The 27595-nt window shown below is 39.2% G+C and overlaps 2 protein-coding genes across 13 annotated transcripts in view; both read left to right on the forward strand.

Moving 5' to 3' along the window:
- Positions 1–16175, forward strand: part of Zmym6 (zinc finger MYM-type containing 6) — a 36719-nt gene extending 20544 nt beyond the window's left edge. For all 10 annotated transcript variants that reach the window (XM_087215336.1, XM_087215330.1, XM_087215335.1 and 7 more), the window contains 6 exons: positions 259–431; positions 2062–2209; positions 3438–3578; positions 3999–4036; positions 12281–12434; positions 14199–16175. In XM_087215336.1, coding sequence (XP_087071462.1) covers positions 259–431; positions 2062–2209; positions 3438–3578; positions 3999–4036; positions 12281–12434; positions 14199–16030 — 2486 coding nt within the window. In that variant the 3' untranslated portion in view covers positions 16031–16175. The remainder of the gene's footprint in view (positions 1–258; positions 432–2061; positions 2210–3437; positions 3579–3998; positions 4037–12280; positions 12435–14198) is intronic.
- A 125-nt stretch (positions 16176–16300) lies between these two features.
- Tmem35b (transmembrane protein 35B) overlaps positions 16301–27595 on the forward strand; it is a 36247-nt gene continuing 24952 nt past the window's right edge. For 2 of the 3 annotated variants that reach the window (XM_087215340.1, XM_087215339.1), the window contains exons 1-3: positions 16301–19037; positions 20595–20775; positions 21729–21847. In XM_087215340.1, the coding sequence (XP_087071466.1) occupies positions 18720–19037; positions 20595–20775; positions 21729–21847 (618 nt within the window). In that variant the 5' untranslated portion in view covers positions 16301–18719. Of the gene's footprint in view, positions 19038–20594; positions 20776–21728; positions 22126–27595 lie in introns of those variants that run through there. The other variant, XM_004850915.3, reaches the window with a different exon arrangement.

Raw genomic sequence — 27595 nt, forward strand, 5'->3', positions numbered from 1 at the left:
TTATGCCTATGATGTTTGTGAAACAGGTGGTCTATATTTAGAGTATATTTAAAAGGTGATTTTATTTAAAAAGTTTGTTCTGTGAATATAGAGACTATTCTTTAATCTAGAGGCAAGTAATTATGTCATATATTTAGAAATTAAAGTTTATATCCACATTTGTTTAAAGTTTGTGTCTAAGACCATAGAAAATCAATTTATCTCCTTGAAGTTAATGTGAGTTTCATGTTTCTTCATTTCATCCCTTTTTGTGCTCAGTTTGCAAATTCCTCTCTGCTCGAGACTTTGGAGAACGATGGGGAAACTACTGTAAGATGTGCAGTTATTGTTCACAGACATCCCCAAACTTGGTAGAAAATCGATTGGAGGGAAAATTAGAAGAGTTTTGTTGTGAAGAGTGCATGTCCAAATTTACAGTCCTTTTTTATCAGGTAAATGTGATACAGTGATTTGTTTTATGAAGTTAGTACAAACTATTTTCTGTATGTTCAAATTATGTGAAGAAAAATGTAGCATTTGGAGCTGAGTAAAGTAAATTATGAGCCATTAGTACAAAATTTGATTGAATATACAGACAAAATCTTTGGAGAAAAAGTTAAGGATTTCTGGAGACTATGTTGATTGAGGTTATGTATCTTTTATTTATTAAATTTGTATATTTTGGGCACATTGTAGCAATTCAATAAGTTATATAGTGTGTGTTATCAAACTAGCTGTCAGTCATTTTCTTTTATTTTTTTTAATGTTTTATTGGTACATTGTAGGTATACAACACATTTACATTTCTCATTGGGAATTTGTATCTTTACATGATGCATCTTGGTTCTTATTTTTTTCCCCATTCCTAGCCCTCCCTTCACCCCCTCCACCCTTCCCTATTTATGAAGACTTTGTTTCCATTTTTTCCATTTCTCATAATTTTTCCTTTCCCTTCTTTCCTTTTCCCTGCCCCTCCCACTTCCCCTACCCCTTTGGACCTTTTTCTATTTCAGATTATCAGTTTTTCATTGATTACATCGGTACATTTTAGGAATACAATATGTCAGTCATTTTCATATGTTAGGAATTTCATACTCTTCTGTGCCTTTTATTTTCACTTTCTTATAAGGCACATTGACCTTGTTTGAAAATTTGAATTCTTTTAGGTTAGAACTTTACATAATGTTGCCTTAGGTGGCTCTCTCATTCAGGTTACACAGAGAAATTTGGAGTCAGACCTTGTTCTCACTTCATAGGTTAAAGGACAATAACTGACAACTTTACCAACTTACTTTAAAAAAAATTACCTTTCTGAAAGGCTGACGGTGATAACCACTATTTTCATTAATACATGTCAGGTGTTCCATTACTATTGTTTCATTTAATCCTTACCACAGTCCCAAGAGGTAGGTGTGTTATTGCCAGTGTGTAAAAAGGAAAAGGTGTGAAGTCCAGAGAGGTTAAATGCCCTCAACGAAGCTGGTAGATGACAACTAGATAGCATACTAGTCAAGTGACTACCTCTTTGCCTCATCCCCAAAATGTAATTTTCTTGGGGAGGAAGATTATCTCTTTTTCATCATTATATGAGCAGGACCAATCACAGTGCTTCAGACAGAGAATGTCTAATTAGATATTTGTTGACTTAATCAGTCTTTATGACTTCACAGCCCCATATTTCTTCTGTAGTATGCTGCTTCTTAATCTTTTAAAATAGAGCCTGTCTTTAGATTCCTTCATCAGTAATTTTTAAAACAGAACTTTTATAGTAATTCTGCCAGTTTAAGACATAAAACTATATAAAATAAATAATTAAACATTGATTGATTGATTGATTGATTGGTACTGGGGATGGAACTCAGGACCTTGGGCTTGTGAGGCAGGCACGGTGCCACTCAGCTAAATCCCTGGCCCCTAAACATTTATTTTAGCTAAAGTATTTTAAGGTATGAACCTTACATTTTGTAATTGTAACTGGCTCATCATATAGTATCTGGTTTTCATGGTGTCTCTGATTTATTATTAAAGTTATCTATTCATTGTTTTATAATTTTGTGTTTCTTCTCATGCCTTCTTTCTCAGATGGCCAAGTGTGATGGTTGTAATCGTCAGGGTAAGCTAAGTGAGTCCATAAAATGGCGAGGCAATATCAAACATTTCTGTAACCTATTTTGTGTCTTGAAGTTTTGTCATCAACAAAGTATGAATGATCTTCTTTCACAAAATAAAGGTAAAATTAAACTTGGCTAATGGAATCTTTATGTTAGTGCTAGGATATACCATCAGCATACCCAGTGGAAAATAATATAATAAAATCAAAATTTCACTGGATTCAAAGAGCATGAATTTTCTTAAATTTTCCTTTAATATAGTCCTTTTATTAATTTTTATAGAAAAATTTGATTTGATTGCTTTTGATTGAATTTATATATACAGAAAATATAGTTTTAATACTAAAGGATGCATACTATTCAGTTAATAAACTAGGAATATAAATAGAAAATCAGGACAAAGAGAAGATAGAAGTATGCTAATATAGTTACTGTGACTGGTGTAAGATTTGATCTGTAGATTGCTTTTCACCAAAGAAAAGAGAACAGCACATTAATTATCTCAGAAAAAAATAAAGTAGACCAGTTCTTCGTGGGTAGTAAAGTTTTTCCTGGCTAAGGATAAAATAATTTTGCAAGTAGGACAGCTAATGTGGTCTAAATATTCAGAAGAATAGATAGATATTTGGCATGTTCTTTTTTTTTTTTTTTTTTGGTACCAGGGATCGAACTCAGAACCTTGCACTTGCAAAGCAGGCTCCGGAACCACTGAGCTAAATCCCCGGCCCTTTGGCATGTTTTTAAAGTAGTTCTCCTACATATCACTTTCTGAGTATTAGATAAATGTTATGTTCTCTTATTGAGGTCTGAAGTGCTTGCTGCCTGATTGATAGAATCCATCTGCTTTCAGGTTCTTTGCCTGGCTTGGCAGTCTTACTAATCATTACCTTAATCATATATGCTTTGTGCTGAACTTTTATGTTACCATCTATTCCCTGGGACCATTCTGGTTTGTGGTAGAATATTCATTTTGTAATATGGCTTAAGAATATCAGTGTTATATGAATGGACAGTTCCCTCATCTACTTATAAAAATTGTCATGTTAAATTTTTATTCAAAGCATGTGTAAGTGTAGGAGTCTTAATATTCACTAATAGAGTAGCCCATTTAATTCTGAAGCTGATACATGTATTTTTACCTATCATATGTCATTTGAATCTTCTCATTTTACAGAATCAGGCTCTAGTTAAGCCCTAGTGAACACTAATTTGATTAGAATCTCCCAAGCCAATATTATACAGAGTTAATATTTACATTGCTTTTTGAAAACTTAGTTGTTAAACAGTGTTTTTTGTCTGAGCCTTTTGTTTATATCAGGACTTAATACTTTTGTTCATTTTAACCAGTAAGTATTTCTAAGGCACAAACTGCTATGATGGCACTCCCTTCTACAAGAACAAATACAACACCAGTCATAACCAATGTGGTATCATTGGCAAAAATACCTGCTGCCCAGCCTACAGGGATCACTAAGACTGTTTCAAAAGGTATGACTTGATGTAAAGACATTTGGCTAGAAAGCAGAGATGAGTGTTGCCTAGTTTAAGTGGCTCTTATTGGTAATATCTTTTTTATGTTATGTAAGGAACTGTATCCCTCTGTCTCTGGAGAGAGTGGTTAAGCAAAGTGATGTGGATGGGAAAAGAAGTGGTATGTGTGATTTACTTTTTTGAGAATGCAAATGATTTAATATACCTGTTGTTTATACCAGACATTGTAATATAGTTGGATTGGTCTGTGACATGGTTATCCTTACTTTTACCAGGTACCACAGATGATATTGATGTAGCATTTCTTTGTACCATTTTTGAGAAATTTTGGTTCAGACCATAGCCCACTTTAGAGGAAATTAACTTTTTACTTACGTATATCCTGGGAATAATAATGTGTGTTTTAATTTATAACAGGTGCAGCTAGTAAAGAAGCAGTAAAAATCATTGAAGACGTAAGTTTTATTGTTAATATTTTTTCTGGATGAACCTACTTGGTTTACTTTCATTTATATGTTTGGGTACTTTTCTATTTGTGGCTTACTTTTTACAGAAGATACAGTAGTATTTGTGCATTAATTTCTTGTTTTGAATCTTACAGTTTGACCTTAGATGATTAATAAGAATATATTCTTGGGCTGGGGATTTAGTTCAGTGGTTCCACCGCCTGCCTCGCAAGCACAAGGTCCGGGGTTCGATCCCTGGTACCAAAAAAAAAAAAAAAAAGAAAAATATATTCTGGATTTATTTTATTATTCATTTGTGTTCAGGTTTCTTAATTTCTTTAAATGCTTGATAATTCAATCTAGTTGCTTATTTTTCTCTTTTACTATATTCAGCATTTTCTTTTTGGACTAGAAAATGTTTTGAAAGTTTAGTGTCATTGTAATTTTGAAGTGTGTGAGGCTGAAAATAGTACAAAATGAAAATTTTTTGAAAGTGTTTAGTATCATTGTAATTTTGAAGTATGTGAGGCTGAAAATAGTACAAAATGAAAATATTCTGGATTTATTGTACTATTCATTTGTGTTCAGGTTTCTTAATTTCTTTAAATGCTTGATAATTCAATCTAGTTGCTTATTTTTCTCTTTTACTATATTCAGCATTTTCTTTTTGGACTAGAAAATGTTTTGAAAGTTTAGTATCATTGTAATTTTGAAGTATGTGAGGCTGAAAATAGTACAAAATGAAAATACGTTTAAACTCTTACTTTATATTTCAAATTTGAAGTACTGTGGAATGTCCCCCAAATTAAAGAAATTATTTTTTTCAAGAAGTGCATCATTTCAAATCTGGTGGGCTGAAAAGATTACAAATTTGTGCCATTGTTGCCTTTTAGCAGAGGAATAAAATTACTATCACCTTTTATTAGTATCGCATGCTATTATACCAGATCTTAGGTTAATATTTTTGGTGACTGTTGTGGTAAATGTTAATTTACTCTTGATATAATTACTCTTGATATAATTAAAAATCTTTTCTTATGTCACATAACAATGTTGTTACATGGTGGTATTAGTGCTGAAATGTGTGTCCCCAAATTCAGTAACTTTGGACAGAAGTTAGATGTGATGAAAATCTACGAAGATGGCCAAACCACTGTTATGATACCTTATATGATTAATTTAGAAAAGTGTACCCTGCCCACTATTAGAGATAGTGCTCAGAACACCAAAAGCAGCATTAAAACAGGTACTCTTCATAGTTTATAAAGTATCTTATGGCCAGCCAAAGATAATGGAATAAGTGGGGAAAAAATCTTACTAATACAGGCATACAACATTTTTGATGATTTGAAATTTCATTCAAATGTACTCGGTGAGTACAAGGTTTTTGTTAAGTCATGGATGCATTTCCAATTTTAAAGCTCATTGAAGTTTTAATAATACAAAAATGAGCAGGCAAGGTGTATCTGCTATCTACAGCTATCAAAATCTTAAAGAGGCTTTAACTTGAATGACAGTATAGCATTTGTTAATAAGCAGTCTGTATAAGGTATATTTATATATTTATATGTAAAGTATATTTGTATATAAGGTAGACCTGCACAAAATTGATTCACTTGGGCTGCAATTAGAAATACAAAGGTAGCAGGACAAAGACCATAGCAGTTAGCCTAGGCCTTTAGCTCAACTAACAGTAAAGCTACTGGCATAGGCTTTTGACCATATTTTAGTAGCAGTTACTAGTTTTGAAGAAGATATTCCAAATATGGATTGTTAGTCTGTGATGACAAGGCAAAAAAGGTGGAAAATGCATCTGCATGTCAAGAAATTCTCAGTGGAAAAAAAAATGAGGAAAGCTCAAACTATATCAGACTCACTGTTTAACAAAAGTCTTGCAGAGAACCAGACTGGCTTTCACTATAATGTGGAGAGATAGCTTGTCTTAATTTAGTAAACTCTCCGTTATTTATGTTGTTGGAAGATAATAATTTCTAATTAATTATTACTTTTTCTATAATTATTTTCAGGCAATATACAGCATTAGTTAATGAAATATCATTAAATTAACTTTATACATTATGTTGTATATTTTTAAATATGTGATTAATAAATTATTCTTGTACTATTAATGATGCTATTAACTACAAAGTTGTCCAATTAAGGTGTTAATGTGTTGTCTACATAAATATTAATGTGCATTTATAAAAATTTTCCATATTGTATTTTTATGTATTCTGAGAATATATCCTTCTACTTCATGTATATGGGGCAATTAGTCTTAATTATGCTATTTTTCAATTATTCAGGTTTTTCAAGGACATATACTTCATATTTAATGTGACTGATTGTATGTTTTTCTCATGTGGAATATTTCTATAACTCACCAATTTAAACTGTGTTACCAGGTAGTTCTTGATTACTATCTTCAGTTTATTCTCTAAAACATGTAATGATAAGCAATGTAGCACACTTATGAAAAAAGCCCTGCTAGTTTTAGAATATTCTTTTCCTCCACGAACATTAGTGTAAATCTTGCTCTGGTTATTTAAATGGTCGTACATTTTGGGAAATGGTAAAACATACAAAAAAGTAAAAAGAAAATCTGAAAAAGTCAAAGACATTTTCTGTAAAAGCCTAAATAGTATTTTAGATTTTGTATACCAGGCAGTCTCTGTTGCAATGTGAGACTCTGCTACCTCTGACAATGTAGTGCAGAGGTGGACACACTTAATACATAAGTGAATTAGTGTGGCTGTGTTCCAATAAAACTTTATTTTCAAAAAACAGGTAGGGGTTTGACTTGGCCCACAGTTGATAGTTGGCCAACCCCTGCTCTACTGTCTTTTTACCACCCAGAATTAACTAATGTTATACTTGGCTTATTTGCTCATAGTTCCCTCCCCTACCATTTTTTTTTTAATCACTATTTGGAGTCCCTTGTTCACATCTCCAGAAGCTACTACTATTATGACTTTGTCTTTTCAGATAATTTTGTAATCTTTCAAATATATAATCCATGGAAAAATTTTAATATTTTTAAAAAATCCATTAATGTTGATACTTAATAGATTTAGTACATTCCTGTTGACTGGTATATAGTATTGTGTTATCTGTGAGTATCATATTATTCATTGCCTATTGATGGACTGGGTTTTTACTTTTTCACTATTAAATATCTCTACCACAATGAATATCCTTGACTATGTCTCCTTGTACCCCATGGAGATATTTCTCTAGTGTAGAAATGGAAGAGTAGAATCATTGAGTCAAAAAGTATTTAGATTTTTAGGTTTCAAATTGCTGTACAGAGTAGCTGTTCCATGTTTTACTCCCACTAACTAATGATTGTACTCATTTCCTACTGCCTCATCATTATTTAATATTGTCATATTTAAACATTTTTTTTGCCTGTCTATTTGATGGTATCTTGTTAGTCAATGATTACATGTAGGTTTGCTTATATTTCTGTGGGGTTTTTAAAATTTGGATTTTTTTCTTTGCATTTCCTTTTTTAAATTTTCCCCCATTTTTGTATTGAATTATCTTTTTCTTCTTGATTCCTAGGAACTCTTTATATACAGTAGTCTCCCTATAGTCGTGATTTTTGTTTCTTTGGTTTCCATTACCCACAGTTAACCATAGTCTGAAAATATTAAGTGGAAAATTCCAGAAATAAATAATTCATAAGTTTTAAATTGCTTGCTGTTCTGAATACCATTATGAAATCTTGTGCCATCCTGCTCCATCCTTAGGTGGTTTTGTGGGGTTTTTTGATACCAGGGATCAAACTCAGGACCTTGTGCTTAGTGCTTGCAAGGCAGGCACGGTAGGTATCGTTGAGCTAAATCCCTGGCCCACCTTAGGTGGTTTTTAAATACCATCTAGGCAGTGGTTGATTCCGGATTTATTTCTGTTGTCTTGACCTTTGATCTCTAAACATGTATCTAACTGCCTTCTTGACATTTACAGTTGGATGAGTAATAGCAGTCTCAAACATGTCTAAAACAGAAACCTTGTATTCTGCATAGGCTTCTCTCCATTGTTCACTGTTTCTTAACCCCCTGCTACCTCCATAATGTGAACCCCATTGTCTTTCTTCTGGATTGTTAGCGATCTTCTACCTGTGTTTCTGAATCCATTCTTGTCCTATGTACAGTACTCTTTTCTCCACTATGTTACCAGAATAATCTTTCTTTTTTTGGTACTGGGGATTGAACTCGGGACCTTGCACTTTCGAGGCAGGCGGCAGCAGGATAATCTTTTTTAAAGACACTAATCAAATCCTGTTACCCCTGTGCTGGAAACCTTCAGTGAAGTCCTGGAAAAGAATAAAGAAGGGAAAGAACTAGTTTTCACATATTTTTTTTTAAGAGTAGGAAAAATTTATTGAGAGGAAAGGTAGCTTCTGTCTAAGAGAGATAGAAGGGGGACACATGTTGAAGTTATAGAAAAGCTACAGATATTATAAAGTTCCATATATAGTTAAGATATCCAATATTGGTGCATGAATATGCAGACAACTCAGAAAAGACTGAGAATAGATACAGATATATCCATGGGAATTTAGTAATGATAAAGATGACATTTCTGAGCAGTAGGAGAAATACTGATTATTCAATAAATAATGATGTGATAACTCAGTAGACACATAGAAGAAAACAGTTGGATTTCCACCTCTCAGACCACAATGAAGTTCAGAGAAAAGAGAAAAAAATTAAATGAAAGAAACCGTAAAAGTACTAGGAAATGTATAGGAAAAAATATAATAAGCTGGAAGTGGGGAAAGTATTTCTAAATCACAAAACCCAGAGCATAACAGAATCCATTGGAAAATTTAAGAATCCATAGGAAAATTCAACTGTATTCAACTTGTGTCACTAAAAGCTAGTAAAAAAATATTTAGAGTGTCTGTGAATCAATAAAAAGACTCAGTATCCAGTTCGAGGCCAGCCTGGGGTATATAACAAGTTTGAGGCCAGCCTGAACTACATAGCGAAACCCTATCTCAAAAAAAAAAAAAAAAAAGCCCCCCCCAAAAAAAGACTCAGTACCCAATAGGAAAATGGGCAGAAGTATGATTCATCAGTTTATATGCCTGGACATAAAAATAATTCTTAAACATATGAAAAGACACTCATTTTCAACACTGGAGAAATACCATTAGAGGTACAATTTAATCATATTGGTAGAGATAAAAATGATGAATAACACTTTGAAGACATCCATACATATTGTCATTAGGAGTGTGAATGGATAAAACTGCTTCAGAGCAATTTAGTAGAACTTGTTAAAATTTAAAATGTAAATACCATTTACCCAGGAATCCCATTTTTAGGAATTTATCCCTCAGATATATTTTATACATTTATGAAATGAATTAGGCACAAGGATATTAAGCAGCATTGCTTATGATGGCAGAAATTTGAAAAGAGTTTTTTCATCAGTGACCAGGGCCATGGTGAATTCACTCTAGAGTTATTAATTAGAAAAAATATTCCTAATTAGGCAGAGTCTAAAATGCACCCCTTTCCAACCCCACATCTGTTTACATAGTCTGGCAAGTGGAGTCCCCTACACATTCATAATGGTCTTGGAGTTGCAATCAAAATAACGATGGTATATCCATACAGTGGAATACCGTGAAATTGTTAAAAGAAAAACAGCTCTGTGTGTACAAGCATAGAACAATTTGAAATCTAAAGTGAAAAATACAAGACATATGATTGTATACTGTATTCCCATCTGTGCTTTAACCTCCCCCCCCCCCAAATGTGTGCTTGTTCATATGTGTAGAATATTCCTGGAAGGCCATCAATAAATAGGTTATAGTGGTTGCCTCTGAGAACTCAGTGGGGGAGAAATTAAGAGAGAAAATGGTTTTTCCATTGTTTACTGTTTGAATCTTTTGAGTTTTATGTTGCATTACTATTCAAAAATATGCATAGAAGGGCCGGGGATTTAGCTCAGTGGTTTCGCTGCCTGCTGCAGAAGAGCAAGGACCCGAGTTCGATCCCTGGTACCCCAAAACAAAAACAAATACAAAAATATGCATAGAAGTTTTTAAAGATAAAAGTAAACAGGGCAAAGGGTATGGTAGTTCATAGAAAAGGAAACATAAGTAATGCTCACACAAGAAAAATAAACCACACTATCGTAAGATAATTTTTCACTTACTGAGAAATAGCAAAATGTATGATACTGCTCTGTTGACATGGATGTTGGAAAACAGACATATACTGCATATAGGCACACAATTATAATTTCTATAAACAATTTGGCAGTACCACCAGAATTAAAATCATACACCTGCGACCCATCAATAATACTTAAACTTTATTCTATAAATGTACAAACACATAGAATTAATCTGTGTATAAGAATGGTCACTGTAGCATTGTTTATAATAGCACAAGATTTATAACATTCCATTGTTTATCAGCAAGGATTCTTCAAATTATTTATGGTACATTCAGTAATGGAATACTATGTAAACTGTCATGAAGCAGCTTCATACAAAGTTATGTACACCTCCAAGATAGCTTGCTAAGTGATGAGAGCAAGGTGCTGAACTTTCTAATATGTTATCATTGTTTGCTTATATAGACCATTTCCAGAAGGATATATAAGAAATTAGGAACAGTGGTTGTATTCAGAGTTCAGTTTGAATGTCTGGCAATCATTCATGTTTATACTTTCATACCTTTTAAATTTTATACTGAATGTGTCCATTACTTATTTTAAAAGTAAATTTAGGGCTAGGGATTTAGCTCAGTGATTCCACCGCCTGTCTTGCAAGCTCAAGGTCCTGCCCGGTACCAAAAAAAAAAAAAGTAAATTTAATCTCCAGTGTGTGTCCCATCACGTTTAAAATTCAGTCCTAATTGTGTTGTTGCTGTTGTTTTAAACTAGCACCTTCTGATCTTATGTAGTTTGGTTTCTGCCCGCCTTTCCAGTCTCACCATTCCACCCTTGCAGACCCACCCCCCCCAGCACATTTTTTTGGGCCACATTATTGGCCAAAAGGGAAATTACATTGTAACAGTTTATTGCACTTTAACACCGGAAGAGATTCGAAAATGTGTTGGAGGGTGTAAGAACTCTAGCTATGTGCTGTTAGCCTTGTTCCTAAAGTGTGCCAGCCAAGCCTTTTCCAACTCAGAGCTTTTGCACCTACAGTTCCTCTGCCTGGACTCCTGTAACCTCAGCCTTTGCATGGCTTACTCTTTTGAGTAGTTTGGAAGACCTCTGCTCAGATGTTTACTACAAAATTATCCCTCCTCCATGCTCTCACTCTCCATTTTCTTACTCTGCTTAATTTTTCTTCACAGCTCTTATCACTGCCTCAAATTGTACATCAGGGGTTTGTCATATGTGTTTTCCATGTCTCTGTCTAGAATGTAAGGTCTATAAGAGCAGGACTCCAGTTTGTTTTCTGCTATTCCTCCAGGGCTTAGAAGAGTCTTGTGGTGAACAATTTAATAAATATTTATAAATAAATTTAATAAATATTTCTTGAATGAATAAACACGTTTTAAATACATTCTCCTACTCCTGTTTGTTCTTTGACTTTATTTATATGAGACCTTTGTTTACAAAAGTTTTAAATTTCCAAGTAGTCAAATATCTTAGTCTTTTTTTACTTTGTTTTTATTTTGTGTTTAAGAATACATTCTCTATGCTCTAGGAATTTGAAAATTCTCCAGTAATTTTAAATTTTGGTTTTTTTCATGTTAAGGTCTTTAATTGAGAAAGAATATATTTTTGCATATAGTTGGAGATTGGATGTAATTTATCTGAGTAGCTATTTGCTCATCAGCAAGAATTGTTTTTGTTATTTAGATCACATTATAGAATTTTTATTATTGCTGTTATTATCTTGCAATGCTGAGGATCAAACCCAGGCCCTCCCACATGCAAGACAAAGGCTCTAGCACTGAGCTGTACCCTCAGCCTCCTGAATGTTTTTTAAAAAATCAGTAAATGGGCCAGGGATTTAGCTCGGTGGGACCATGCCTGCCTCATAAGTGTAAGGTCGAGAGTTCGATCCCTGGTACCCGCCCCATCAGTAAATGGAACTAACACTGATTAGGAGAATTAGGAATTAAAGTATATATTTTCCAAAGTAGGCCTTTTGGGGAACTGTTCTTTCAGAATGGTATTTCTCTTGATATATCATCTTTCATATGATAACAGTTATAGTCAGTGATAAGGTACTAAAAACTCTCTTTGGTTCTTGAATTTGTTTTTAACCAGAAAACTGCACAGTCAGATGCCATGAAATGTCTGTCTTCTCAGTCTTCTCAGCTTCCTAAGCTTCTAAAGAACAAAGGTATATTATGCAAACCTGTCACACAGACCAAGGCCATCTCTTGCAAACCACATACCCAACACAAGGAATGTCAGACAGGTACGTGTTCTTGTGCTTTCCCTGTCAAAAGTTTTTTGTTTATTGTTTCTTTTTGAATACTTTGTTTGATTTTTTAAAGAACGTATTTGGCAATTTCTTGAATGTGAAAACATTCCTTAATTTCTAGATCACATACTTTGAATCCATATGCACACAAAGCATTATGCACAGAGTAGACAGATATCTCCTACATGGATACATTGCTGTTTTCTAAATGTACAAACTATTATAATTTCTAAGATAAGGATTTGGTTAAAAGCATTATTGATTAAACCTTAGTTTTATTTTTTTAAATACCGAATTCAGTTGTTAGTTACTAAAAGTACAGTTCATATGTCTAATGTTGTAAGCTACTTTGTCATTTTACATTGCATTGAAAACAGTCCATGTCAATAGAAATTTAAATATACATTGGGAGATTTTGTGTGTATGTGTGTGGTACTGAGGAAAGAACCTAGGAGCTCTGTACCACTGGGTTGTCTCGGCTGGCCTTGAATTTGTGGTCCCCCTGCCTTGGCCTCTGGAGTAGCTGGGATTATAGGCATGATCCTCCACACTCAGTTACATTGAGATTCTTTTTCTTTTTCTTTTTTCTTTTTTTTGTACTGGGGATTAAACTCAGGACCGTGCGCTTGAGAGGCTGGCGGCGGCACCACTGAGCTAAATTCCCAGCCCTACACTGAGATTCTTAATAGATATAGACTCCAGTATATATAACATTACTAATCTTGTAAGAGCAGATGTTTAGGTTCTTTTGTCCAGGGTCAAATGCAGGGTCTCATACATACTAGGTAAGTGCTCTGCCACTGAGCTATACTTCCAGGCCCTAGATTTTTAATATTTATAAGCAGTTTTTAGTTAAGCTGTGTTAATGGATTTTTGTCCACTTGCTTTATTATGTCTTTAGGATAAATCCTAAGCAGTAGAATTACTGATTCAAAGTCTATCATAGATTTTTAAGGCTTTTGAAACCTGCTGCTAAATTGCCTTCCTGAAAAGTTATGTATCAGTTTATGTTTTAACCATCAGTGTTAGAGAGGATCCATTGATCTACACTCACTGACATTGGTTTTTTTTTTTTGGTACCGGGGATCGAACTCGGGTCCTTGTGCTTGTGCAACACACGGCGGAACCACTGAGCTAAATCCTCAGCCCGACATTGGTTTTTAAAGTCAATAATTACCCTTATATTTTCACTCACTTTAATTTTTTTTTTTTTTTTTTTTTTTTGGTACCGGGGATCGAACTCAGGTCCTTGCGCTTGCACAGCAGGTGGCGGAACCACTGAGCTAAATCCCTGGCCCTACTCACTTTAATTTTCAAAAATTTCACAATTCAGACAGGTTGAAAATAAAATATAATGAATATCAGCACATCCTTTATCTAGATTCACTAAATTGTTAACTTTTTCTGATGTTTGTTTTGTCTTTTGTTTTTTCTAAACTCTTTGAAATAAAGTAATTTACTCTTAATTTGATGTATTCTTTGGACTTCAAAGCTAATTCCAGAAATCTGTTGGATACTTGGGATTACTTATACCTGTTCCATAGCCTCCAGTTTTATTATAGTTAGTGACCAAGTTTGGGCAAAGGAGAAATTCAGTTTTTAATGGCATCATGGAGGATTATGGTTTGTTTTCAATCACTGTGTTCTTTTGATAAATACAAGTAGCCAAATATAAATTTTAAATGTGTAGGGGAAAAACAAAGAACATTGCATATTTGTTCTTGAACCTAAAACAGTGATCTCAATTATTTCCTTCAGATTTACCTATGCTTAATGAGAAAAGTGATGCAGAGTTTAATTCTCCACCTGCAAAGAAAAAGAGAATAGGGTTTTTCCACACTTATGATGCAGAATATTTAAAAGTTGGTTTTATTATCTGTCCTGGATCAAAAGAGAGCTCACCAAGACCACAGTGTGTCATTTGTGGAGAAATTTTACCCAGTGAAAACATGAAGCCAGCAAATCTTTCTCATCATTTGAAGACAAAACATTCAGAATTAGAAGACAAGCCAGTAGATTTTTTTGAACAGAAATCTCTTGAAATGGAATGTCAAAACAGTTCTTTAAAAAAGTGTTTACTAGTTGAAAAGTCACTTGTGAAAGCTTCTTATTTAATTGCTTTCCAAATTGCTGCCAGCAAGAAGCCATTCTCCATTGCAGAAGAATTAATTAAACCATATTTAGTAGAAATGTGTTCAGAGGTTTTGGGTTCAAGTGCTGGAGACAAAATGCAAACCATTCCTCTTTCTAATAATACAATTGGATACAGGATTGATGAACTATCTGCAGACATTGAAGACCAGCTGATTCACAAGGTCAGAGAGTCAAAGTGGTTTGCCCTTCAGATAGATGAGTCATCAGAATTCTCTGCTGTGACCCTTCTGTTATGCTATATTCGTTTCATTGATTATGATTGTAGTGATATAAAAGAAGAATTATTATTTTGCATTGAAATGTCTTCTCAAATCACTGGTTTTAAAATATTTGAACTAATAAATAAATATATTGATAGTAAATCTCTGAACTGGAAATACTGTGTTGGTCTCTGTACTGATGGTGCTGCAAGTATGACTGACAGATGTTCTGGCTTAAGGGCAAAAGTTCAAGAAGTTGCTATGAATTCAGTGGCATTTACACATTGTTTTATTCATCGTGAACATTTAGCAGCTGAAAAGTTGTCTCTGTGCTTACATGAAATTCTTTTGCAGTCAGCACAAATTTTAAATTTTGTAAAGAGCAATGCATTGAATTCACGAATGCTAACAATTTTGTGTGATGAGATGGGATCTGAGCACGTGAATTTACCTCTTCGTGCTGAAGTACGTTGGATATCACGAGGAAGAATTTTAACAAGATTATTTGAATTACGACATGAAATGGAAATATTTTTAAATCAAAAGCATTCAGATTTGGCCAAGTACTTTCATGATGAGGAATGGATTGCAAAGCTGGCCTATTTAGCAGATATATTTTCACTTATAAATGAATTAAATTCAAGTCTCCAAGGAACCATGACTACTTGCTTCAGTTTATGTGACAAAATTGATGTATTTAAGAAAAAGTTAAAGATGTGGTTGAAGCGCACACAAGAGAATGATTATGACATGTTCCCTTCATTTTCTGAATTCTCAAACTCATCAGACTTGAATGTGAAAAATCTCAGAAGCATTATTTTTGAGCACCTGAAAGGACTTTCTCAAATGTTCCATGACTGTCACCCACCAGAGGATGATTTGCGTTCAGGGAATCTGTGGGTAATTAATCCTTTTATGAATCACCAAAATAATAATCTCACTGACTTTGAAGAAGAGAAACTAACACAGTTATCTTCAGATTTAGGATTACAATCAGTATTTAAGTCAATGTCTATAACTCAGTTTTGGATAAATGCAAAAACAAGTTATCCAGAACTCCATGAAAAGGCAGTGAAAGTTTTATTGCCTTTTTCAACTGTTTATTTGTGTGATGCTACATTTTCAGCTTTGACAGAGTCAAAACAAAGAAACCTCTTGGTTTCTGGCCCTGCCTTAAGACTTGCAGTCACATCATTAATTCCAAGGATAGAAAAACTAGTAAAAGAGAAAGAATAGCAACATGCATATTGCTGATATCATCAAAGTCTATAATTTTGTGTTAAAGTTTGTATAAATATGCTAAAATATAATTTCCTAATGTGAATTTGTTTGTGGATTTGCGATTAAATAAGTGCTTTAATAAATTTTCCCTTTTCATGGAGAGATTTAATAGTTACACATTTGTACATTATTACATATAATTTTAACAATCGAAGGTAGAGAATTTAGTTCTTAAATGGGCATATAAACTTGGATTAGTGACCAAGATTCCAGATAATAAAAGGCCCAGTTGATAATGTAATAGCACAACCTGGATGTTGAAAGAGTTTGAACTCAACAGGACAAGAAATTTCAGTCTTCATCCAAGCAACCACCTATCCACAGTAGGTTATGTAAAACAGATCTAAGTAGCTTGGCTAACTGGAACTGGAAGCAGCATGCAAGTTTGAGACCCTTATTTGGGGCTTCTCTGGCCCACAAGACCAGGGCTTGGCAGACTTCATAAAGCCAGGTGTGGTGGTGCATGCCTGTAATCCCAGCACTTGGGAAGCTGAGGCAGGAGGATTGCCTAGAGTTCAAAGCCAGCCTGAACTGCATAGCAAGACCCTGTGCCAAAAAACCAAAAACAAAAACCAGACTTTTCATAAAGGGCTAGGTAGTAAATATTGTAGGCTTTGTAGCTATCCTGTCACTAGCACCATGAGTTCTTTGACTCACAAAAGATGAAAGACACTGCCAAAGAGAATTAGTAAAGGGACAGTTTATTAGAATCACCTGGATGCAGTATTGGGCTGCTCTGTTGACAGGATAAAGAACAGCAAGGGAGGCTATTCTACAGAGAAGTCCTGTGCTGGAGGTTCAGTGAAATTACATGCATTTTTTTTTCCTGGTGATGGAACCCAAGGCCTTTGCACTCAGCTACCTCCCAGCCCTTTTAAAATTTTTTGAGACAGTTTTGCTAAGTTGCCCAAGTTAGGCTGAAATTCAAAATCACTTTCATCAACCTCCCAGAATTCTGGCATTACAGGCATGTGCCACCATGCTTAGCTGGATAATATACTTTTTAAAATACAGTGGACCCTAGAGTTACAACCGGCCTATCATATGAACTTGGGTTATGACTGGAGTTTTAGTTTTAACTTACGAATAGAGTCATGAGTTACGACATGTATGCATGCCAGTCACTTGTGTTTCCAGCTGGTCTCAGATTTAATGCTTAAAGAGTTCTGGAAGGAACGTTACAACATCCTTTCCTTTGTGGGGTTGAGAAATCCTGGGCCATTGTCTTTCTAAGAGCACTGAGATCTGCCTGGAAGAAGGTGGCCTAAAATTATAAGGAGAGAGAGACTTTGAAGGCAATTAACTAACTTGAGTTACAACCAGCCTTTGGGAACAAACTGAGTTTGTCATATGTTGAGGATCCACTGTAAAAGCTTTAGCAAGTGTAAGAAGTGTATCATATTGTATACCCAAGAACATGTAGCAGTCACAGTCCACATATGATTTTGTACTCAACTCTTGTTTTGTGCTTGGCCAGTAGTACCCCCCCTTAATGGGTGTCTGATCATTTAAATGAGGGTCTCAGTTACTTTGCATCTCTGCCAAAATCAACTCCTTAGTGCCCATCCTATTTTCTTCTTAGTAATTTACAACTAACACGTTTGAGACCTGCCTTTACATCAAACAGTGGAGTGAGGTAAGGTTGGAGCAAAGGTTTGCCTCCAAAAGAATTTTTTTCTCCTGGCCACCAGCTGTCACCTAAGCCGTCACAACCTTTCTCCTGCCTCAATACTTTGGCCACTATTCTGCAGTTTGCAATGCAAAATAGCCATAGACATAATGGCTGTGTTTCAAGAATCCTTTAAATCTGTGAACGCTGAGATACGAGTTTCTCATAATTTTCATGTGTTATGGAAGACACTTGAAAAAATTTTCATCATTAAAAAGTGTAAACATGGGCCGGGGATTTAGCTCAGTGGTTTCGCTGCCTGCTGCGCAAGCGCAAGGACCAGAGTTTGACCCCGGTACCAAAAAAAAAAAGTTTGGGCCAGGGATTTAGCTCAGTGGTTCTGTTGCCTGCCTTGCAAGCTCAAGGCCCTGAGTTCAATCCCCAGTACCAAAAAAAAAAAAGTGTAAACATCTTGGCCAGGGGATTTAGCTCAGGGTTGCCTCGCCTGCCTTGCAAGCCCAAGATCCTGAGTTTGATCCCCGGTACTGGAAAAAAAAGTAAACTTCTTGAAGGGAGAGGAGAGTTAAAAATAATAATAATAATAATAATAATAATAAAGACCGATGGCAGAATTTGGCCTGTGTTTGCCCATCTACCCTTAGATGTCAGGCCTTTGTTCGGTGAAAGCCTCTCTTCCCGTGGCTTGTTATCTGAATTTTCAAACTTTTCACATTTCAATTTCAGCTGAGAGAACTTAGAAGGAAAATATATTTCAGGCAAAGATGGAAAAGGACATTTTTACAATTACTGGTTATTGATTTAACTATAAATTAGCTTAATTTACAACTAATTTTCTTAGCCCTTACTGAGGGGAAATTTTGGTAGGCCTGTTACCAACTCAAGGAGAACTGCTGGGGTAGGGTGACAGCTCAGATCCACCAGTAGTGTGGCCCAGGCAGGAATGAAGCCGGGTCTTACAGCCACATCCCCGCGTTTGCTTTCGCTTGGTGTTGCCTGGGAGACAGACTTCTCTAGATGAGAGGGGCCAATTACCAGTTAGGGCCTCAGTGTATCCCTCTGCGAGACGAGGTGTTCCACCCACACGCTTTCGCCCTGCGCACGCGACTGGCGCAAACCGCGGCAACCCCCCGGGGGGCTAGGGCGAGCAGCTGGGGCGGCCGCTCTGGGGGAGATGCGCCGGGGGCGGGGCGGGCTTTCGTCAGGGCGTCCGGGAGGGCGGGCGCGGCCATGGCGCTCGTGTTCGTCGCGCTGCGCGTCCTGCTGGGCGGTTTCTTCGCGCTCACCGGGGCGGCCAAGCTCTGGCCGCTCTCGGCTCCGGAGTCCGAGCAGATGGTGAGCGGTGCGGCGGGACAGCGGGGCCGGGACGGGGGCGGCGTGTGCTTGGCCTGGCTGCCCCGCCGAGCCCCCGCGGGCCGCCTGCCTCCCGGCTAGACTGCCCTGGAGCTAGGGGGCAGCGCCGGGCCTTCCTACGGAGTTACTCGAGTTCTTGGGATCTTCCGGAGGCGGGAGGGGACGGAACTTTCCCTCTGGCTGAGCCCCGTTGGCCCCAGGCAAATTTAGACTGCGAAGAAGGCCGGGGACCCGAGGGTGGGGTTGGGGGAGTGGCCGAGCGTGCTCCCCACCTGTACCTCGTTCGCTTCGGAGTACTCTGATGTTCGCGAGGCAGTGCTCTACTAATCTTCATTTTGCAGGGTAGGAAACGCACCCCGAGGGTGAAGGGTAATCTGCTAAAGGTTATTCGACCAGACAGGAAGCAGGACCCAAACTAGAGGCTTCTAACTCAGAATCCAGAATTCTTCCCCCATGAAGCCAGAAAGAGAAGCCTAGAAATCCTTGCCAGTCTCCTTCGTATTTGATTCCAAACTAGGGCAAGGTTTCATGCCCTGACCACCAATCCCCCCAGTCCCTCAAAGAAGCCAGACTTGGTTTGTTGTTCTTATCGGGAACTGAACCTTAACACACTGTAACATTGACTCAAGTCCTTCACACGGAGCTATGTTCACCACATTTATTTGTTTACATTTATAGACAGGGTCTCACTAGATTGCCTAGGCTGGGCTCAAACTTGCCATCCTCCTCCCTGAGCTTCCCAGAGTGCTCAGATTCCAGGCTGTGCCACTATGGCTAGCTAAGCAGAGGGAGTAGCCAGGGCTGGAACAGCAAGGTAACAGAGGTCTCCCTTTCCTAGGCCTGGTGATTCCCTCTTCTTTGGCGTAGAGTGGTGGTTTATAGGGAGCAGTACATGGCTAGAGCCAAATGGCTTAGAGTTTCTTCATTCCAGGGTTGAGTGGAGAGGTAGTGCTAAGGTGAAGAGCAGATAGCCCTGAGGGTCAGGGTAAATCTGTCCTTTGACTCAGGGCAAAATGAATCATTTGAACAACCAGATAAGTCACTTTGAGCTCCTTCACCCACTCCTTTTATCTACCACAGAGGGATGTAGGACCCCACACTGGAGATTGGAGGTAAAATCTGTTTAATGAGTTCTTCTGACCCCATCTTCATATATTCCCTGCTGAGCAGCCTGAAGAGAAACCAGGCCCGGCAGGAAGGAAAGATCTGTGGCATTCCTAAGGCCTTGGCATTAGATGGGAAGGCCCAGGGCACATTCCCTCTAACTGGGATTTGGATCTGAGTTATAATCTGTTTCAAGGAAGTCAAGTAGTCTCGACAACTCCACCCAGCCCTTCTCACTTGGAGCCTAGGCTGGTTCCCTGGTTCCAGTGCTCACCCTCATGAGGGGTCCTCTCCTCTCTCAGGCCTGGATCTGGTGTAGAATAGTAGTTGCTTTCCTGGGAAAGTTGAGGGGACAGGTGTACAATGCCCCTGTGGGGCCTCTGGGCGGTGCAACCTTGGCCAGTGTGGCTGATAGGTATTCCCTGCCACCCCTAGAAAGCCCTGTTCGTGCAGTTTGCTGAAGTGTTTCCCTTGAAGTTGTTTGGCTACCAGCCTGATCCCATGAACTACCAAACAACTGTGGGCTGGCTGGAACTGCTGGCTGGGTTGCTGATGGCTTTGGGCCCACCGATACTACAAGAGATCAGTAACTTGTTCTTGACCCTGCTAATGATGGGTAAGGGGGCCAGCTGGCCTGGGGAAATGGGTCTTCTGGGGGAAGATGATAGATTTAGCTGTTCCACCTTACTGCTGTCACCTTTTTTCTCTGGGAACAGGAGTACTTCTGCTCTGCTCAGTTTCTACTCTTCAGGCTAGGACAGGTGCTTTTGCAACTTAACATATCATAACACTGACCCATGTCAAGTACACTTTCTCCATCATCACTTATATGGCTAGGTAGTATTCCATTGTGAGGATGTATTGTAACCTCACAGCCCCTACCCCTTCCTCTACATGCCCAATCCTGGGATGAGGGGGTGGAGCAGCAGCTGCCTCTTGATTATGAGTCTTACAGGTGGGAGTAGAGAGCAGGGAAGTGGGGCCCCTTGAACAAGAAGGTAGAGAATTTCCCTAGAGAGGCCCCTCCTAAATCTCTGCCCACAGGGGCTGCTTATGTGCAAAGACAGCTCATACTTCAGTGACCAGACATCTTCAGGCTCTTCTACATCCCCTGGCCAATGTCACCATTGCTGCCACTACTACCACCCTGCTCCCCAAGCATTCTTTTCCATTTCCTGAACTTTCTTCATTTTAAGATCTTTGCCACACTTCCATCACCAGTCCTCTGGCCTCCTTCCCTTCAGTCGATGTAGAATTAAGACAGGAAAAGAATCAGGGAGAATTTGTTCCCCAGTCCCCGTCCTCCCACCTCAGTCCCTGGTTTGGCTGGATCATTTCTCTTTCTTGCTTGCTCTTGGAGAGGGCCTTAGTTTGAAAGGGTTCTAATTCTTGGTCCTGCTTTCTCTGTGAGATCAGATATGAGTATATCTGGTTTGGTGTGGGGTATGTCGTGGTTCAGTGTATAACCAGAAGCTTGGACTGGAGTAGGTCAGCCTAGGATGGAACTCCTGAGTCCCTGGATCTCCTTAGTGACCCGGGGAGACTCAGGGACCTCACTTTCCATTCCAGGGGCTATCTTCACATTGGCATGCCTGAAAGAGTGCCTGAGTACGTGCATCCCCGCCATCATCTGCCTGGGGCTTCTGAGGCTGCTGGATATCTGCCAATCCTTAGTCCAAACTAAAAAGGTGGGCAGATATTGTAGGAAGAAGAGTGTGTTGAAGAAACCCTGGGAGCAGAGAGTCTCTTCATGCCAGCTATGACAGCAGGAACATGCTTGAACATACAGAGCCTACCATTTTATTATCAGTTTGTTCCTAGTCATCCAGTGTTGAAAGAAACATCTGGTCTACCTGGCCCTGATTTCTCTCTGTAACTATGCTCTTCTGTTTTGAGGGATGTATATTACACATATTAATAATCCTCATGTCATGTGAAAATAGAAAATAAATAGAAAACATTTGAATCACCAAAAATTTGAATCACCCAGATAACCACTTTTCCTGCCTTGGTATAACTATACCTCTCAACCTTTTCTATTCCTTTGTACAGATACATGTTTTTAAATGAAGATGAGATAATTTAATCTACTTTGTTATCTACTTTTTAAACCTGACATTCTGCCATTGTGTTTTACCTCATCAATGTTAATAGCTATATAATATTCCATTGTAAGGGTGTATATTGTATTTACCTCCTATAAGGAACATTTGGGTTGTTCCCAATTTTCTGTAATTGTAAACCTCACAACAAATCACCTTTGCATACTTATACTGTATTTGCATTCCCTAGAAATGAAGATGCTGGTTCAAAAGGCATGCACATTGTAAAGGTTATTAATACATACTCAAAAATTTGGAGGCAGTGTTTATCTGCTTCTGCCTATACCCTTCTGAGCCATATGAGGGATTCCTTCCCATTTCTTTTTATCTCTCATAGTTTAGATTTACAGAACTAACAAAGGTGGGCTCAAGTCATAAGACCAGAAATCACCAGCCTATGGTAGTGAGGTGTGGCACTCAGTTCAGTGCTTCTTGACTTCTACATGGACGCAAGAGACAGCCAGCTCCCTGGAATGCTGAATGGTACAGCAGGGCCCAAGGCTTGGGAGGCATTGGAGAGGTCCTTGGGGATCAGAAGGATATGTGTATGGCAGTTCTCAAGGGAAAGTAGGCAACATGTTACGGCACCTACTGCTGTGTCATCAAGCAGTCCAGTGGGGTCCTTGTGGGAATCACAAGGGAAAAGAATGAAGGAAAAGAGTTCATTTAGTTAAGCAAGTATTTAGCCATCTGCCTGTAAATCTTTTGGAGTAGGGACAATAGATTTGGGGAGCCACAGTAGTAAAAGACATCTATGTGTATTATTCCACTTTGTGTTCACTATACAATACAATGGTAATTCCTGCTCTGTCCCTGACAGACGTGAACCTCAAGCAAGTTGACACTCTTAGTTGGCTCTTTCCTTGTGTCTTCAAGCACAGTAATGCACTCAGTCTACCTATAACAAGGATGAATCAGTAGTATGTAAATGCACGTGGCATAGTCAATAAGACTTTCTTTCACATAACGGGTTCAGAGATAGCTTCAGTTTCAGTGTTGGCTAATTGGGCTAACTAATAAAAACAGTAAGGACCAACTTTTCAGCTTTCTGTTCTGCTGTTTTCAGTTCATTGGCTACTTCCTTCAGCGTTGCAAAATAGCTGCAGCAGCTCCAGACAGCATATTTGCACATAACATCCAAAGATGAAAAGGCAGAGAAAGGAAAGCTAGATTTTCCTTCATATCTCATTGGCCAGAATTGTGTCACATTTCCATTCCTAAACCAATCACTAGTAAGGTGGCTGGGAGGAGGTATTATCTGCCACTTCCTAGCTCTCTCCACCCCTCCATGATGGAGATTAAACCCCAGGGCCTTGTACATACTACCCAGGTACTCTACCAATGAACTATATCTCCAGCCCTTTTTATTTTTTGACACAGAGTCTCACCATGTTGCCCAGACTGGCCTTGAACTTGTGATCCTCCTGCCTCAGCCTTCTGAGTAGCTGGGATTACAGATGTGCACCATTGAGCTGGCACTTCATAACTTAAGTTAAAAAAAAGGACCATAACAGTAAATATTTCATAGCCTGAAACATAGTAAGTGCTCAGTAAAGGCTATTAAATATTGATTTGTTCTACCAAAGAGAATACTGGAAAGTGTTATTATCTGTGTATCAAAACAGTCTAAAAGTAAGGCCTGATTGATTTCAGAACCCACACTTTCCACTGTACCAGCTGCCAAAGCTGAAAATGGGCAAGCATGACACCTGGAAGACTTGTCTACTGTGATTAAATTTTTCCTGCTTTCCAGAATTGCCCCTCTGCCTGAAAATTTTGAGACTTGTGAAAATAGAACCTGGAGCCCCTGAGATCATGGCCTCATAGTTTCTCCACTCTCTCCAGGATGCTATAGCGAGCCTGTCTTTAGTCGGGACTTTGAGTAAAACCTGTCACAGCTGGCATGCTCTTGAGGGCATCTGTTTACCAAGTCTTGGGCCCTGGGTGGATTAGCAGCAACCAGCTCCTCAAGCTTGGCTGTAGGGCTGGCCCAGCAACTGTGGAATAGGCAAGGTGCTGGAGAAAGGGGCTGGCCACCTGATGTGGAGGAGCAGTTGGGATTGACAGCATAGGAGTATCTTGAGCCTCAGCAGTACCTCTTCGGTAGCCCAAAGAGAAGCCAGGCCTCAGAAAATATGCCCCCCCCCCCAATCTGCAGCCTAAGACCAGGTCAGCTCAGCACAATAACATTCAGCTGCCTAGTCTTCCTAACACCTTATTTCTGCCTTCCTGTGCTGAAGGCGCTCCTACCCTGCATGACATTCCCTTCCCTTGGAACCCTGGCTGCACCCCCACAAACCCCGCTCACACCTGCCACCTCTGGCGGTTTTGAGCCCATTCTTCAGGTCATGTCCTGGGGATTAACTTGGAGCTCCTGACATGTGTGGGTGGGAGGGGATTCTGTCCTGTCTCAACACCTTAAAGCTAGGATCCCAGGACCCTAGAGAGCTCTAGCACCTAGAACAAGAGGTAATTTGAATAATCTTGGATGATGGAGGGAGTTGTAGATGGGGTTTATGGGGACTAGAGCCGAGAACTGAAGGAGGAGAAGAATATACTCAATCCTGCAGAAGACCAGAGGCTGAGAGGCTCAATGGCAGAAGTCTAGATTTTGGTATTGGAGGGACTGAGTTTTAGAACATCCTAGGGATACGTTTACGTGTCGAAAATAGTAACAGGAAATGGGTTTATGCACTTATAGCCCTTAGGGAGAGGGTAGGATATGCCCAGATGCCAGATGTTTTTGTGTTTTACTTGCTTAGGGTGTCTGTCTCTAACATTGTATATGTGCTTGTGTGGGTGTACACATTAATCTGTGTGCTGCCTCAAAGGGAAGGAGCTAACAGTTATGAAGTATCTCCCCAGTGTCACCCTCAGGGCTCAGAGTTTTACTTATGTTTTCTCATAATCCTCCCAACAACCCTATGAGATAGGTATTGTAATCTCCATTTTACAGCAGTGAAGTCAGCCTCAGGCTGAGTAACTTGCCCAAGGTTACATGGCAAATAAATGTCTGTATCCAGAAGCTGCCAGATTCCTGGGCCTGTGTTGTTTTTGCTTTGCTGTCCAGAGTTATGAGTCTGACCTAGGACTTCTTTGTGGTCAGAAGGTGAAGTATGAGGAAACAGCCTGGAAGGCTTGAGAGATGTGAAACCTTTTTGGCTCTACCAAGGGTGTTGCAGACCTTGGGGCATCTTCCCAGGGGACCTTCACCAAGGCAAGTCCAGGGTCACTATGGCTAGGCCTGTCTTTGTTCCAGCATCACAAGACCATTCCTCCATCTATGCCTCACTCCCTCTACCACTGATCTGGGTGGTGCAGGGAGGGGGCTGGACCTCTCTCTGGGAAGGGCTCTCTTTATATCCCAGCTTGGTTTCTCTAGAACTCCTTGTTGGTTCAGCCCTCTGTGGGTTTGCTTCACATATCTGTGGCCCACATCTTTGACCATACTTCATCCATAAGAGGCACTTCCACCTTCCAGGTGCCAAGGCTGGAAATTTTTGAGCTTTCTGGAATTGCTTTTTTCTCATTCCCCGCAGCTTTTCACCAAGAACTCTGGGATCCATTCCCCTCCTCTCTGGCTGAATTTGGTTCTCATCTCTTCTCTCCTGGTCTTCCTTGCCTCTAGTATTCCCTCCCAGCAAGGACTGAAGGAGAGGGGACTGCAATGGGAAGAGGATAGAATGGGGTCTTCTTTTTGTAGGCAGGCCTCTACAGTGACTCTCTTCTTCTCCCCCAGTTCAAGGTCAATAGTGTTGAGGACCTGGGTGCTGGAGGCTGTAGTCCCTGGGATGACCTGGTGGGAATGATCATGGTGCCCTTGGCCTATGACGATGTTGGACCTGGGGCTACCTGCCACTGAGGCTCTGCTGGCAGTGTTTGTCTGCAGCAGTGAGTGCCTGGGCCAGACCCTGAGTCTCTACCTGCTCAACCTGGCCAAGGTGGAGCATGGCTAGGCATGCTTGGGCCTGTCTAGTACCACTGGGGCCCTCTTTGTGGCCTTCCTGGAGGTGCTTGTGCCCTAGTCGGCTTGGCGTGGTGCTCTCAGCCCCTACCCTGCCCTGCCAGTTCACAATGACACAGGGCCAGGAATGACCATGGTGTCAGGACAGCTGTTGCTTTGTCCTTGGCCTGGATTCCTACCACACACTGCTGGTGCCCTGGGTGGCAAGATGAGGGTATCAGGTGCTGTGCCATCCCCATGCTCTGGATCCTGCACCCCCTCAGCTTGGCATTGCTGGGCCTTAATAGCTACCTGGAAAAACTCATCTGCTGCTTCTTCATGTGCTGGTTCCTACAGTACTACTGGGCACTAAGCTGCCAGGCAGCCCCAGGTGGGCATCCGGGTTGCATAGAGCCTCCTTGACCTCCACCAAGAGAGGCCCTGGCCTCCCTGCCTGCTGCAGTTTGCTTTCACCCTCCCAGGGGGATTTGGTGTTCAGAAAACTTGTTGAGGGGCCAGGGATTTAGCTCAGTGGTTTCGCTGCCTGCTGCACAAGCGCATGGACTCGAGTTCAATCCCCGGTACCAAAAAAACAACAAACAAAAAAAACAGAAAGCTTGTTCGAAGAACCTAGGTTCCAATCCTGTGGCAACCCTATCCTAGCAGAATAGCTGTCTGTAGCAAGGGAGAGAGCATTTTTTGTAACTCTAGACTTTGCCACCTGTTGAATATAAATAATATGCCATTGTCTTTTAAACCTGATGGCATAAAATCTTAATGCAACTATGAAGCTCTACCTGATGTGGCTCCTGCTTGCCTCCAGCTTCATCCTCTGTCATCCCTGACTCTCTTCTGGCTCAGTCACATTCTCAGCCAGGGAACATGCCCGATTCCTGTCCTTCCAGCCTTTGTACCTGACTTGGCCAGGAGTGATCTCCCTCTCTCTCCATCACTAAGTTAATTCTTCTTCATTCTTGTGTCCTCAAAAGTAACTCACATAGGGAAACCTTTCTTGGCTACCAACACAGACATGCATGCGTGCACATGAGACTGGATCACCTCTGATTTCTCCTTCATAGTTCTTTTCACAGTTGTAATCAAGCCATTAATTGGGCAGTGCAGTTTTTTTTTCTCTTGCCAGAATGTATTTACAATGATCCATTAAAATTCATCATTTTTGTGGGTCCAGAAAAGTTGAACATTGGCAATTCTATTTTCATTTAATTCAACCTCATAAATTCCATGGTTTTCCTTGCTCACTGTAATAACTCCTGTACTTGGTACGGTAAGAGCTCAAAGTATCAAATGAAGGAATGAAATATGAATATCATTAATATAAGACTCTTAAAGTACTCAGACAGCCTGGTCTCTGGTAAAATTTCAAGTGTTTC

The sequence above is a fragment of the Heterocephalus glaber genome, unplaced genomic scaffold (genome assembly GCF_053883595.1).
Source record: "Heterocephalus glaber isolate CG9 unplaced genomic scaffold, H.glaber_assembly_v1.0 deba00001452, whole genome shotgun sequence".
Lineage (NCBI taxonomy): Eukaryota > Metazoa > Chordata > Mammalia > Rodentia > Bathyergidae > Heterocephalus > Heterocephalus glaber.